At 35.7% G+C, this 15446-nt stretch overlaps 1 protein-coding gene across 1 annotated transcript in view; it reads right to left on the reverse strand.

Annotated features, from left to right (window-relative positions):
- Nucleotides 1–3402: 3402 nt before the first annotated feature.
- LOC142985401 (cytoplasmic aconitate hydratase-like) overlaps nt 3403–15446 on the reverse strand; it is a 58108-nt gene continuing 46064 nt past the window's right edge. Inside the window, exons 16-22 of the mRNA XM_076133536.1 lie at nt 9616–9722; nt 8999–9127; nt 8372–8508; nt 7602–7775; nt 7082–7178; nt 5778–5963; nt 3403–5336 (exon numbers count right to left, since the gene is read on the reverse strand). Coding sequence (XP_075989651.1) covers nt 5226–5336; nt 5778–5963; nt 7082–7178; nt 7602–7775; nt 8372–8508; nt 8999–9127; nt 9616–9722 — 941 coding nt within the window. The 3' untranslated portion in view covers nt 3403–5225. The remainder of the gene's footprint in view (nt 5337–5777; nt 5964–7081; nt 7179–7601; nt 7776–8371; nt 8509–8998; nt 9128–9615; nt 9723–15446) is intronic.

Here is a 15446-nt window from a genome sequence, read left to right on the forward strand (position 1 = left end):
TAGGAATTATGACTAATATTTTTATCCATTTAGTAGATTGCAAAAAAATACCATACACGTATTTTTTTCATTTAGTACAAAAATCCCCTTGGCGTCCTGGTTTAGATCGCCACGCCGCTACTATTGCGTCGGGAGTTCGTTCGATTCCCATACGGAACAATTATTTGTGCGATTCACAAATAATTGTTTCGAGTCTGGTTATACTTTGTGTCCGTTGTTAGTATGTTTGTAAAAGTCCCCGACACAAGAGCAATTCTTAGTACGGGCGTTGTCTTTTTAATTAATAAAAATATAGAGTTGAAAAGTCACGTGACGTCATGTTATAGTAGAAAATGTGACGTCATTAGCCCCCACTCCGTAACCTAAATACTTTTTAAAGCCACTTAATATGGTTTTTTGATAAAAAAATGCGTGTAAGATATTTTTTTACAGTCTACTAAACGGGCGAAAAAAAATTGTCGTCGTTTTTATTAAACACACAGGCCATTGCATTTCAATTAAAAATTAGGGAAAAAATGTAGATTTTACTTAATTATTAATATAAAATGAAAAATGAATAAAAAAATGTTAATGTAAGGCGTATCTTTACTAGATAACTAGTGAGTAAGCCATGTGTAATCCGACGTAAAAAAATTGCATATAGCGTGTAATTTTACTTAATATAATGTAATAAATGATTGATATGTGTGATTGGTTAATTGTTCATAATTAAGATTTTTTTCGATCAATAAATTTGACCCATCTATCTATCGTATGGTTAATGGTCAACCTAGTGTCAAAGTTGTTCAAGCCGCCCAAAAGGCCTTTGGCTTAGCTTAACGACTGTTCTTAATCGACAACAACCGGGACCGACTTTTTACGTGCTCTCTGAAGCACGGAGACGCTCAGTTCAAATACTATATTTGACCCATTAATGTCCCACTGCTGGGTAATCTCCTCCCAGAATATAACGCAAGAAATTAAGCAATTTGCCGACATTAATATTAAATATTGAAGTAAAATTTCATAAAAAAATTTCAATTTCGTGAAAGAAAAATTGTTAATCGACATTTTTTTGCTTTTTTTAAAGACCAATCGCACATTGAAATTATAATAACATTAAGTATGTATAAGTCATCTATACTAATGAGGCTAAAATGTGTAAGAACTGAAAAATATACTGAAATTCAAATAAAAACCCTGTGATTCAAAATGTTAGGACTAAAAAAATGTTGTTGTGATTTTAAAATTGCATTGACTCTTAGAAAAAATTAAGTATTTTTTTTTACTAACTTGGGCCGTTTAGAAACCTTTTTTTTACCGTAATAATGAAATTGAATGTACAATTCTATATGTAAACTTATTTTTTATGTCTTTTTCAGGTTATTTTTAAATATTTTTATGAAAAAATATGCTGGAAAAATGTAGATCGATTTTTTTGTTGTTGAGATATTTTTTATTTAGTTCAGATTTGAATATATTTCTGAAAATTTTACTAATTCTATACACATAATTTATTAAAAGAGATGTCTCCATTTTTATGAAATAATAAATTTGCATTTTTTATTTTCTTTATATTTAAATTTAAAATCTTAAAGTTTCATAAGCCCATAGTAATGTTCAGGTTGTGAATAACTTTTTTTAAAAGTCAATGCAATATTCTCTCTGATTGTAATTCTTCTAAACTGTGATTTTCCACTGAAAAGTGTTCATTGTCAATTAAAACAGTTGTAGAATACAGAAAGTATCGTTTTCTTACTTATTTTTATAACTAGGTATTTTCTTTCTATTTTCTTTAAATAACGTTATTAAAACTACAGGCTTGGAATAAATGAAAGTGTATTATTTTCAAAAAATTAAAGTTACTGGTTCTTTAACTTTTTATTTTGTCATGTTAATCCAAATTTGTTATAAAAATTACATGTCATTTTTATTCTTAAGTTAAAACCAGCAACAAAAATTCATTTTAGTTATGTATTTGTAAAAAAAATAATATCAATTTTAAAAAGTAAGATGTTTACAGAATTATTTTTTTCTTAACTTTTAAAAACTGCATATTACGCCATATTGTTTTATATAAAAAAATCAACTGTCAAAATGTTCCCGCCTTTTTTCATCGTTTTCTTTCTTTTGTCTGATGTTTTATTTATTGTATTTTTATTGTTCTGTATTCTACAACTGTTGGTTCCTGTTAATTAATTCTTGACTGTTATCACTCTTGGGTATAAAATAAACCATTTTCGACTGATTAAATGTACCGTTTTGGAAATTGTTGTTTTATTTCGACTCACCCGTAGTTTTAGCACGAGAAGTGAAGAGATTGTATCGAATTCGATACCGTAAAATGAGGTTATGTAATAACATATTATACAAGTAATTTAGAATGTATTTATCAACAATAAAATACCAAAAACATTACGGAAAAACGCAAAACACTTTTATAGAAATGAGTTTAACCTATAAATCTGACAAAATTAATATTTTCTCTAATAGATACATTAAAGCAATTAGGTACTGTTTAAGGAAAAATTGAAGGTTATTGTCACTTGATTGTAGAAATAAGAAAATAACTCGCATAAAAAGCTAGGGACGAGTTCAGTTTTCCCGTTCTTAGCTAAATATCGCTATGAATAAAATTGTAGCATTTCAAATAGTGTAATTGACCTATATGCCAATTTCTTTCAATTTTAAAGAAACCGCGCTTTACCAGTACTAAGTTATTAAGTAGTTAAGTGATTCACTCTATGTAGTAGGTATGTACAACAAGTTATATTAATATTGCATGTCATACAATGGCGAAATGTGTGACACTTAAGTACATTAAGATTTCTGCATCCACATTTTACGCATAAATATATGCGTAAATGCGAGTACAAGAAATACATTTTACTGCTTGTAAATCGAAAACGTGCCAATTTGACAGAACTTCGAAGTTCTATAGCATAGGTATCGAAACGTATGTTTATGCAAAAAAGTAGATTTTACCATTTTTGTGTGAGATAACAACTTTGTCCACTTACCCCTTACAATTTCATAAACTTGCAGTTTCATAACAACTGTACACAATTTACAAATATGAAATATGTATATATCATTGGACAAATAACTTCAACTTGTTAAACGAGTTATAAATTTCAACATGAGCTAGATAGCTAAGTAATTCCTTTTTATGTTTTTTTTGTTAAGCTTCGGAATTATCGTAGCTTTATGCCTAATTGTGCCAATGACACAGTATAAAATAAATAAATCAAAAATTATTTTAAAGTCATATTATTTCGACTGCTAAGCAACTATGTTGAAACAAACGCACTATTAATACCTATATCAAAAAACATTTTAAATTCGCACAAGGTATGTCGACTGCCAAGCAACCATATTGAAAAAAAAACTTTTTTAGGTTAATTTCATAATTAAAACAATCAGTAAACAAAATAACAAATTTATTGAATTATTCTTAAACCTATTCCATGATTACAAAATATTTTCTACATTTTACATAAAAAAGAAATATTTAATCTAGATTTGTGAAATAACCCTTCCCAGAATAAAAAAAAGGCAAAAAAAAACATCGATTAACATTCGATTTAAAAAAGGTAGGAAAATTGGCGGGAAAAGGATAGCATGTCGAATTTTATTTGGAGCGAAAGAGACAAAAAATAGTCACAGTTTATATTAAAAAATAAGGTTTTTAAAAAGATAAAAATACATAATTTGTAATTAAATAATGTATAGGTTCAGTTACCATGACAAAGTTAAGACGCCAGAGTCTTACCCTCTTATTCATAAAAATATATGAAGTTATGAAAGTCTTATAAAGAGTTTTGTTTCTTTCACTCCTTAGCGAAATGAAAAAGAGAAAACATAATATATTGTAGTAGCTTTTTAACTAAAATAGGTTTAAAGCGTGTTTATGAATATGAGGGTATATAACTTTATCTAATTAAAAATCTTATTTTTATACAAAAAAATATGCACCATTATAATATTAAATAGTTTTCTAAAGTTACATAGAATCCTTTAAACCTTAACTTTTAACCTGAAACCCATTTTAATTTATAAAAAATACAGTTTTTTTCCTTTTCAATCTACATTTAGGATTCAGAATTAAATTGTAAGCATTTTTCTATTATAGTGTGTACAAAGTCTATATAACTTATAACATCTTATTTGAAAACAATCTTTGTAGGATTTTTATTGAAATATTACTTATACTTTTCATACATACTTAACATTACGCCTGTTATACTAAAAGGTGTAAACATAGGTGGTTAAAATTTACCCACGATTCATCTTTCATCTTTAAAAAGACAACTCCCACACTAAGAATTGCTCTTGTGTCGCGTGGACTTTTACAAACATACAAACAACGGACACAAAGTACAACCAGACCCGAAACAACTATTTGTGGATCGCACAAATAATTGTTCCGTGTGGGAACCCACGACCCCGATGCAATAGTAATGGCGTGGTGATCACCTTAATTACTGCGGTTATTCACTAGGTTTCTCTGTGGTCGGTAGTGCATCTGACTGCTGGTTATAAGGTTCAATTCCGAGTCGGGCAAAGTACTATTTATATTAGGCATGTTAAGTTGCGGGTCCCGGCTGTCATTTTCGAAGATCTTTGACAGTCGTTAACAGTAGTCAGAAGCTTGAAAGTCTGACAACAGTCTCACTTAGTATCGTGTTATAAGTCAGGTAACTGTGTTGTGGAGGTCTGATAGACAGTCGATGCATGTACAATACTGGTATTCAGCTGCATCCGGTGAGACTGGAAGCCGACTCTAACATAGCTTGGAAGGAAGGCCAAGCTGATATATTATATATTTCTTAACAATTTTTCCCTATTACATGAGACTAACATTGTTAATAGCGAAATGAGTGTATACTTCATACACCTGTGGAGGAACGAGGTGATCGTGTTCCCCCATCACAAAGGGAGGATCCTCCGAGCAGGCGAGGTGATCGTGCCTGGTGGGCCTAGGCTGCCCGACTGTTGTAGCCGGGAACTTGTATATATAGTCAGTTGCAGTGCAAACTTCGATAGCGCGATTCAGGACTTGTGACGTCAGTCACACTGCGCGTGGTGGTTGGTTGTGCGCTGATCCCAGTAGATGTCGCTGTATGTAGCGAGCCGCTACACACCTTAGCGTATAACAGGCGTGATATTTTGTATGTTTTTGAGTAAAAACAGACTGTAAACTCCTATTTTCAGTGTTAATAAGTTATTGCTTGTATATATGTATATTACAACATTTTTCTAATCATGTAGTTCAGAATGCCGCCATTACGGAAGTAAGTCAGGTCGACTTCGGTGTCGAAACGTACTTTCACTTGGAATGTCTTGCTGTTGTTCACCTGTGAGCAAAATAAATACGTGTCAAAAAGGTGATTTCATGTGTCAAATATTATATTTGACAATATTTTGAAAATGTCAACTAAATGTTGTGAGTTTGAGTTCATGAGTTTAGCATTGAATGTAAAAAAAATACCTAAATGTCAAATACTGTACTCAAGTGTCAAAAAATTGATTTAAATTAAAATTTGGCTGCTGTCAAACTTGTCCCAAATTTCAATTATATGACCCAAATATCAAAAATAGACTCGACTGTCAAAAAAATTACCCAAAAGTCAAAACTTACTTACATGTCAAAATTTGACCCACAAATCAAAAAATTGACCCAATTGCCAAAAAATTCTCTCACGTCAAAAATTTACCCAACTGTCAAAAAATTGACCCAAATTACAAAATTTGACCCAAACGTCAAAAAAACATCACTCAAACATCAAACAACTCACATGCACATCAATAATCGCGCCGGGCGTGATGTCTTCAGGCAGGTTGATAGTGAAGGTCTCGGCGCCGGTCAGACCGAGCGAGTCGGCGCTCTGGCCGCCCGTGAACTGCAGCGGGATGATGCCCATGCCCACCAGGTTCGAGCGGTGGATGCGCTCGAAGGACTCCGCTATTACCGCTTTGATGCCCTGGTGAAGTAAAGAATAAGTGTCAATAATTTTCCTCTTTTATAATTGTTTGTTTGTTTGTTGTATGGTTAGTGGTCAACCTAGTGTCAAAGTTGTTCAAGCCGCCCGAGAGGCCTTTGACGTGGCTTAACGACTGTTATCTTAGTGACAACAACCGGGACCGACTTTTAACGTGCCCTCCAAAGCACGGAGACGCCCAGCTCAAATACCACTATGCGGTCACCCATCTATGGAATGACCGCGCCAATGGTTGCTTAACCCACAGATCGTTCACCGACCGGTGAGCGCAACTGGCTATGGGCGCCTCGATTTTATAATTTAAACACCTACTTCATTTAATCTCTGCATCACCCCAAGGTAGACTGGCAGAAAATGCCTTTGGCAATAAGTCAGCGTTTATACAAATTGTATAAGAAGTTTAAATAAATAAATAAATAATTAATTAATCTAAAGAAAAAAAATCATGTTTTATATTGATAAGTCAGTCAGGCAGTGTTTTACTAAAAGACAATATTTATTTAATTCGTAAAAGACAACTCCCGCACTAATAAGCGAGTGATAGCAGAGTGGTTTAGGTTGGTACCTCCCACGCAATGGTTGCAGACCCGAGACACACCAATGACTTTTCCAAGTTATATGTGTATTAGAAATAATCCAACGCGCTAATCTCAATTTGAAAAATTCTTTCAGTGTTAGATAGTCCATTTATCGAGGAAGGCTATAGACTATAATATATCATCACGCTACGATCAATAGGAGCAGAGCACCAGTAACAATTACAAAAACGGGGAAAATCATGACCCATTCTCTCTTATGTGACGCAAGCGAAGTTGCACGGGTCAACTTATTTTCTATATAAAAAGACAACCCCGCACTTAGAATTATTCTTGCTCGCTTGTGTCGCGGGGACTTTTACAAACATACAAACAACGGACACAAAGTACAACCAGACCCGTAACAATTATTTGTGGATCGCACAAATAAAAGTTCCGTGTGGGAATCGAACCCACAACCTCCCGCCGCAGCGGTGTTGGCGTGGTGACCTTAACCACTGCGTCCAGAAGCAGTCAAAAAGGCAAGGTAAGGCCTAAAAATTAAAATTTCAAGGGGTTACTAACCAGTAGGTAAGGTCCCTTGGCAGCCCAATCACGGCTGGAGCCTGAGCCATAGTCCTTGCCCACTACAGCGATGAGCGGCACGTTCTCTGCCGCGTACCTGTTATAACAAGATTGAATATAAGTCGTATGACAACTGAATACAAACACAGTACAAAGTAAATCCTATCTTAAGTGTCTTATCGCTATTTTGCTCACCCATCCATTTCCAAACCTCACTACAGTTGCTTAACCTTGCCACATTTCTATTAACTACACAATGCTGAAAATACCACCTTGAGTTATCATTTTTGGTCACCCATCCTGTTCTAAACCTAGCTAGAATTGCTTAACCTATCATCACTTAACGTTAAGTGAATCTTTCGAAAGACTAAGACACTGCCAATAAGACACTTTTGAATAATATCGCTCACCCATCAATATCTAAGCCTTAGTTAAAGACACTTACCCATGACTATAGCACCTATACTTAAGTAGTTACGTTTCGCGAGAAAGCGCTCATCCATCATTTTCCAAGCCTCACCTGTCAGCAGCGTCGAATATGTCCATGGCGTCGCCGCTAGGATGGTGCGTGGTCCTCGGGCCAGCAGTGGCGGACATCTTGTTCACCAGACGTATGTTAGCGAACGTGCCCCGCGACATCACTGCATCGTTGCCGCGACGAGAGCCGTACGAATTAAATTCACGAGGAGTGAGACTGAAAGAGAATAAAATAAAATAAATAAATAAATATTAGGTCGGGGAAAAAGTCTCTTCGCATTATAGTATGTATGAACTTGTAATAACATCTCTTTGGCTTCAACAATCACAAATGAGTACACGGTTCATTAGGTTTCTTTCAGTGAGCTCGTGAGGTACTCAAATATCGAGCTTTGTTGTGTAGAGAAAAGATTTTATTACAAGTTCATATTTACTATAACGCGAAAAGACTTTTTCCCCGATCTAATATCATTGGACAACTCACACACGGTTATTTATTGCAAACTAAGCAGAGCTTGTACTGTAACAAAACTATACTTCTATACTAATATTATAGAGCTAAGGAGTTTGTTTGATTGTTTGTTTGTTTGTACGCGCTAATCTCAAGAACTTCTGGTCCGATTTTAAAAAATCTTTTAGTGATAGCTCATTTATTAAGGAAGGCTATAAGCTATATATCATCACGCTACGACCAATAGGAGCAGAGTACCAGTAAAAAATATTACAAAAACGGGAAAAAAATTGACCCATTCTCTCTTATGTGACGCAAGCGAAGTTGCACGGGTCAGCTTCTACGTAAATAAGTTGACTTACCCTCTAGCGGCTAAATATCTAGCGGCCGGAGAATTCCTAGCGATAGAACCAGCCGGTGAGATATGGTCAGTGGTCACAGAGTCGCCCAGGAGCAGCAGACAGCGCGCATTCTGTACTCCTTGAGGAGGTTTCAGCTCCTGAAAAGAAGTAAGGGATTTATTAAAGTGCCATCTAGCGAAAGTTGTTGGAAATAGGTAGGTATTATTGTACTGGTGTTGTGTATAATGCCATCTAGCGAAAATCGTTGAGACTAAGTAGGTTTTATTGTATTTTTTTCCTTACATACTTTATTTCCAATTCCTATTAATATACGTACTTTTAACATTATACTAAACTAAATTATAAATACCTTTTAACATTATACTAAAAATAATAACCTAAAATCGTCAAAATTACGTAAATTGTTGAGAAGCAAGGGAGAGCAACGTACAAAAAAATAAATTATAAAAACATAAAAAAGTGTCTTTTTTATTTGATCTTTTTACACGCCAAAAGGATTAAACCAATTCGGCTAAACCTGCTAAATTGAACCCCACAGAAAGCCATACTGCTTTACTACCAAACAAATTTAAACAAAACGTTTCAAAAACACTATTTATATTGAAAACTACATGAACGTCAACTTACCCTGCTCATGCCATCAAAGAAAGGTGGTCTTTTAATATAAGTGGAGTTGGGGTCCCATCCGTATAGCTTGCCTTGAGGTACTGACAGAGCTTGCCACGATGGAGAGCCTTGTTCTATCTTCTCGTATACCTGGGTAAAACACATAATATTATATCAATGGTCACCCATCCAAAAACCTCCTCGGCATGCGTGGCTTAACTTCTATTATCCTACATTAATAGTATTTTTTGATAGAGCAAAAGATTTTCATGTAATTTTAGTTTTTTATTTGTTAAAAATACTAATTATCAATCATAGCCGTTCACCGGTCGGGAAACTATCTGTGGGTTAAGCAACCCTTGGCGCGGTCATACCATAGATGGGTGACCGCATTGTGGCACCCACAATTTAACGTGCCTTCCGAAACACGGAGGAAGTCTTTATGTATAAGATGGTCACCCATCCATAAAACAACCTCAGAGACCTGGCTTAACCTCGGAGATCGATCCGTGCGGCTGTTGTTAACCTAGCCACGAACTCCACAATAGCCAAATGTTAGACCATTTCGTCGCGTAAACCTCAGATAGCAATCTATCTGTAGTTTCCGATAGATTATTGAAAATGGTGGTTAGTCTTACCTCCTTGAACATGCCCGGGATGACGTGTTTGTTCTCCACCTCTTGGATCTCGGCGCGAGTGGGCCAGATGTCACGGAGGAACACTGGGCTACCGTCAGCTCGGGTACCTAGAAAGAAAAAAGTACAAGCTCTGCTTAGTTTGGAATCAAATCACCGTGTGAGATTTAGGAGGCGCCTATAGCCAATTGCGCTCACCGGTCGGTAAACGATCTGTGGGTTAAGCAACCGATGGCGCGGTCTTTCAATAGATGGGTGACCGCATAATGGTAGTTGAGCTGGGCGTCTCCGTGCTTCGGAGGGCACGTAAAAAGCCGGTCCCAGCTGTTGTGAACTTAGATAACAGTCGTTAAGTCATGTCAAAGGCCTCTTGGCTTGAACAACTTTGACACTAGGTTGACCACTAACCATACGACAAACAAACAAGATTTAACCCCTCTCTCGGAGGAGAGAGGGGGGTTAGACCTTAAGTTCCATGAATTAGGAGGAGATCCTTGTCCAGCAGTGGGACAGTAATGGGTTAAAAAAAAAATGAGAAGCAAGCTTTAAATGATTTTGAAATTACCAGGAGTACATATTATTGTAGGAGCCTTATTTAAAAATGTTAATTCGGTTTCTTTTATGACACAAAATTAGTCCCTTAAAGAAGATAGTTTTAAAGATAGCGTATTAAGTAATATTAAGAATGAGAAGTTGTGGGTTCAAATCCGGGTCTATCCCACTAGTCCCGTTGAGTTGTCCCGTGACGGGACAACTGGCACTATTTTGTCCCAGTTGTCCCGTGGCGGGACAAGTGACACTGTTTTAGTGCCAGTTGTCCCGTTGCAGAAAAATCACGGGACTAATGGGACAGACGGAAGGGTCAAAACAACTGGTTCCATTGAGTTGTTGTGTGACAACAGGTACTTGGTACTTCGGTAAGATAGCAGATGATGAATTGTACGCTACTCTATGTAAAGTTTAAATTCACAAGAAGTTTTTTTTACCATTTGAGCTTTTCACTTTATAATTGACAAGAGTGTCAATATCTATGACCTTCCATACCATAAATGTAAAATGCTTATCCGAAATTCCCTACTTGAAAAAACATAATGTAAGGAAACTAAAAATATATTGTTAACAGGCCCCTGAAGCAGCTCAAACACTCAAGTCAATTCAACATGTACCTAATGTAATTTCAACTTATCTACCTTACACATGTACTTTTGACAGTGTCCCAAAAACTGAAGGTGGACTTAGGAGAGTCTGATATTGACTCCGTATCTAGAGCGGGTCCAAAACCTAAATCCGGGAGTGACTCCTCTAAACACCGCCCAATTGTTGTCAAATTAACAAGGAAGGCAAAGAGAGACGAAATATTGCAAGCTGCTAAATATAGGAAGAACATTACTTCTGAGAATATTGTTAACACGACTATTTCAAAAATTTATTTTAATGAACGAGTTACCAAAGAGAAGAGATTGTTATTTCGTGAAGCTCGTGCTAGAGCCCAATCCAATGGGTTTCGTTTTTGTTGGTTGCGAAATGGTAATATATATGTCAAGAAGAATGAGAACGGGCCTACTGGTCAATTTCCAGCAATACGCATTCACTCCATCGAAGATCTGGATAAGATCGTCGGCCAACCGGCTACATAGACTTATTGTTGTGATTTTAGTGTATTTCTTATATTCCTTTTACATTTTGATCTCATTTTGTTTAAACCTAAGATATTTTTATACTCATATGTTGTACACACTATTATACTTATTTACACACTTATACACACACTTACACACAACCATATTTCCATACGAAGTCTTAGTAAGCTATTTCTTACACAAGGTAAACCCAACCAAACATTTTTTACATTTACCCAACGCCTTTTACTTGTCTCTCGTAGAATCCCATCTACCAAAACTTTTCATAGATACTCCTCCCTTTATTTTAGACTCAATTATGCGCACTTATAGGATGGCATATAAACTACATTGCTCTTTTAAATTTAAATACGTATTAACAACATATATTTATGGCTACGTCTGAACTTATGCAACAAATAGATAAAGCGTTTATTGTAAAATGCCATTCTATCGATAGTATAGAGGAGTGTTACACGGTTATTCGGGATTATACTTTAAAAACTCTCTCTTATAATATTCGCAGTATAAACCAAAATTTTACCTCATTTTTATTGTTATTAAGTAGATCTAAAATTGTATTTGATGTTATAGTTCTAACAGAGTGTTGGCTCAGTGATTCTCTTACAGTTCCTCATATTCAGGGTTATAACTCGTATCACACGACCAAGCATTTTAACAGGGCTGGGGGAGTTGTAATATACGTGCGCGACATTTGGTCGCCAATGATGAGCGAACCTTCTGTTGAAGAAGCTGACTGTATCGTTGCATGCATCCCTAAAGTAGCTACTATTGTTGGTGTATACAGATCTCCGTCTTTTAAAAATTCAGATAAATTTATTAATTCTTTGCAAAATATAATTCCAGCACTTAATCTTAAGCCTTGCACTTTATTTATGGGCGATATCAATATTAACATTAATAACTCTGATTCTTATAACGTTTCTTCTTACCTCTGTGCAATGGCAGAACTAGGATTAAAACCGGCAGTCAATAGACCTACAAGAAAGAGCTCATGTATCGACCATGTTTTTTATAGCGGGGAAATCGAAATAGAAACTATAGTCTGTTCTACATCATTAACTGATCATGATCTGATAATTACGGGTATAACTGGGGTTACATCCAGGCCTGTTATTCCTCCAAAATATAGAGTGCGTGTTAATTATGATTCTATTGCTGAAGAATTAAGTAGCGTTGATTGGACAATTTTAAGTAATATTTCTAATGTAACAGAACAAACGGAAACTTTTGTGGACATCATTAAAGGTATATTAGACAATAATTGTAAACGCATCACAGTGTCTCGATCAAAAAATCTTATAAAGCCTTGGATGACACCTGGTCTTCTGAGATGTTCACGTGTAAAAGATAAACTTCATTTAGAATCAAGAAAAAACCCTTCATGTAGCATTAAAGCCATAATATACTCTAGATACCGGAATTTTTATATTTCTTTGTTGCGTAAAGTAAAAGACGATTATCATACCAATCTTTTAGCACAGTACAAAAACAAGCCTCGTGAGTTGTGGGGTACCATTAACGAAATCACTAACAGAAAAAATAATAAATCTTCTCCGAGCTTAGACCTAACGACCATCAAAAGTTGTCCTCAAGAATCTGTCAATGTTTGTAACAATTTCTTTGCTTCGATAGGCCAAACCTATGCTAACGATATACTTTTAAAGTTAAATGCCACACAGTTGACCCTAGCTCAAAACGTTGACACTAATAATTCTCCATCATCATCTTTCTTTTTCGAACCGACTGACAGACATGAAGTAGAAAATATTATACATACCTTGAGATCAAACACTGCGCCTGGAGCTGATGGTATTTCTGTACAAATGATTAAAGCTATTAGTTCTTACATAGTAGATCCCCTTGCTGAAATAATTAATCTTAGTTTATCCACAGGAATGGTCCCAAATAACTGGAAAATTGCAACTGTCATACCAATTCATAAAAGTGGAGAAAGCAATAGTCCCAACAACTTCAGACCTATATCTTTGCTCCCAGTCTTCTCTAAAATTATGGAAAGGATTGTTAACAAACGTTTAATAGATTACCTTGAAAATAATAACATTTTATCCCCCAACCAATTTGGATTTCGAAAAAAACGGTCGACAGAAGACGCAGTTAATTTGCTAATTAACAATATTGTAGACAATTTAGACAACGGTAAAGCGTGCACTGGAGTTTTCCTAGACCTAGCAAAAGCTTTTGATACCGTGTCGGTTCCTATCTTACTGAGAAGACTAGAAGGCATAGGTGTTAGAGGCATTGCTCATGACTGGTTCAAAAGTTATTTGTGTGGAAGGCGTCAATGTCTAAAAATTGATTCCTGGCTCAGTACTCCTAGTGAACTCTCGTTTGGCGTACCCCAAGGCAGCGTCCTTGGCCCTACTCTATTCTTGATCTACCTGAATGAACTTGCTTCTTTACCTTTACTAAATGCTCACATCATCTGCTACGCCGATGACACTGCTATATTATTTCATGGTAATTCTTGGGATGACTGCAATCAAAGAGTTGAGAAGGGTATGGCTAAAGTAATGCGATGGCTAGAAGATAACTTACTTACCTTAAACACAAGCAAAACGAAGTTCCTATGCTTTCACAAAACTGCGGCGTCGGCCCCACCTGCAATAACTAACATCTTAGTCCACACATGTTCTCGTGATCAAGTAAATGTCGATCCTAATTTCTGCGGCTGTAAAGGGATTCAAAGAACGCAAACAATAAAATATCTTGGTATCCTTCTTGACGAAAAACTTACCTTCAAGGAACACATTACAGCCTTATCGTCAAGAACCAGGAAGATAATCTATATTATGAAGGAAATTAGGAACGTAGCTAGTGTAGAACTCATTAAGACAATCTACCTAGCGCTTTGCCAATCAATTCTCACATACTGCTTAAGAATTTGGGGGGGTACGGCTGCTTCTCATATAATCTGCCTTGAAAGAGCGCAACGATCAGTCCTTAAAGTCATGTTAAAGAAACCCATCAGGTATTCTACAGAACTTATTCATAAAGAAACAAAATTACTTAGCATTCGCCGCCTTTATATAAAACTAGCAATAATCTACACACATAAAAAAATATTAAACTCTGATACTTACCAAGCTTTACTAAATCGAAGAGTCTACAGGGCCCAGGTCCCTGCAGTCCATACCTCCTTCGCCAAGAGATTCAACACTTACCTATATCCGTTTATTTATAACAAATTACAGAAAAAATGTAACTTTAAGGAAAATTCTATAAGAGAAGTTGAACTAAAAACTATTAAATACTTGGGTAAAATTGACTATTACGAAATTGAACAGCTGCTTAAAACTACTTACTAATTATTGGGTCACTCACACACACACACACACACACACACACATACGCACACACACACACCCAAACTCACGCACACATACACACAGACACACACACGCTCACGTATACACACACACACGCTCACACAAATACACGCATTCTTCCTCATAAATACATAAATGCTCTTACCTTTTGTGTTATTAATAAATAAGTACATTTTAAGTTTTAAGTTAACTAGTCCGATCTGGCAATTGTTCATAATATTGATAGCCCCGATACAGGCTGCGCCTAGTGGGGTTGTCGTAGATATAAGCATAATTTTGTAAAACTGGACTGGTAATAAATGATTTTTATTTTTTTTTATTTTTAAAAATTAAGTAAAAATGTACTACAACACAACGTATAACGTCTGCTATCTTACCAAAGTACCAAGTACCTGTTGTCACACAACTCAATGGAACCAGTTGTTTTGACCCTTCCGTCTGTCCCATTAGTCCCGTGATTTTTCTGCAACGGGATAACTGGCACTAAAACAGTGTCACTTGTCCCGCCACGGGACAACTGGGACAAAATAGTGCCAGTTGTCCCGTCACGGGACAACTGGCACTAAAACAGTGTCACTTGTCCCGCCACGGGACAACTGGGACAAAATAGTGCCAGTTGTCCCGTCACGGGACAACTCAACGGGACTAGTGGGATAGACCCTCAAATCCCACGAATTTAACTATAGAAACTTAAAATTCAAGATAAAATAGATATTTAATCCAAATATTATTGAACTTAACCTTTTATCAAGTTAAGCTAAACTTATAGATAAACGTCAGATTAACTGTATAATGTACCTGGTAAACTTAACCAATACTTAACTGGAGGTCATAAATCAGATTC

The sequence above is a fragment of the Anticarsia gemmatalis genome, chromosome 30, assembly GCF_050436995.1.
Source record: "Anticarsia gemmatalis isolate Benzon Research Colony breed Stoneville strain chromosome 30, ilAntGemm2 primary, whole genome shotgun sequence".
Lineage (NCBI taxonomy): Eukaryota > Metazoa > Arthropoda > Insecta > Lepidoptera > Erebidae > Anticarsia > Anticarsia gemmatalis.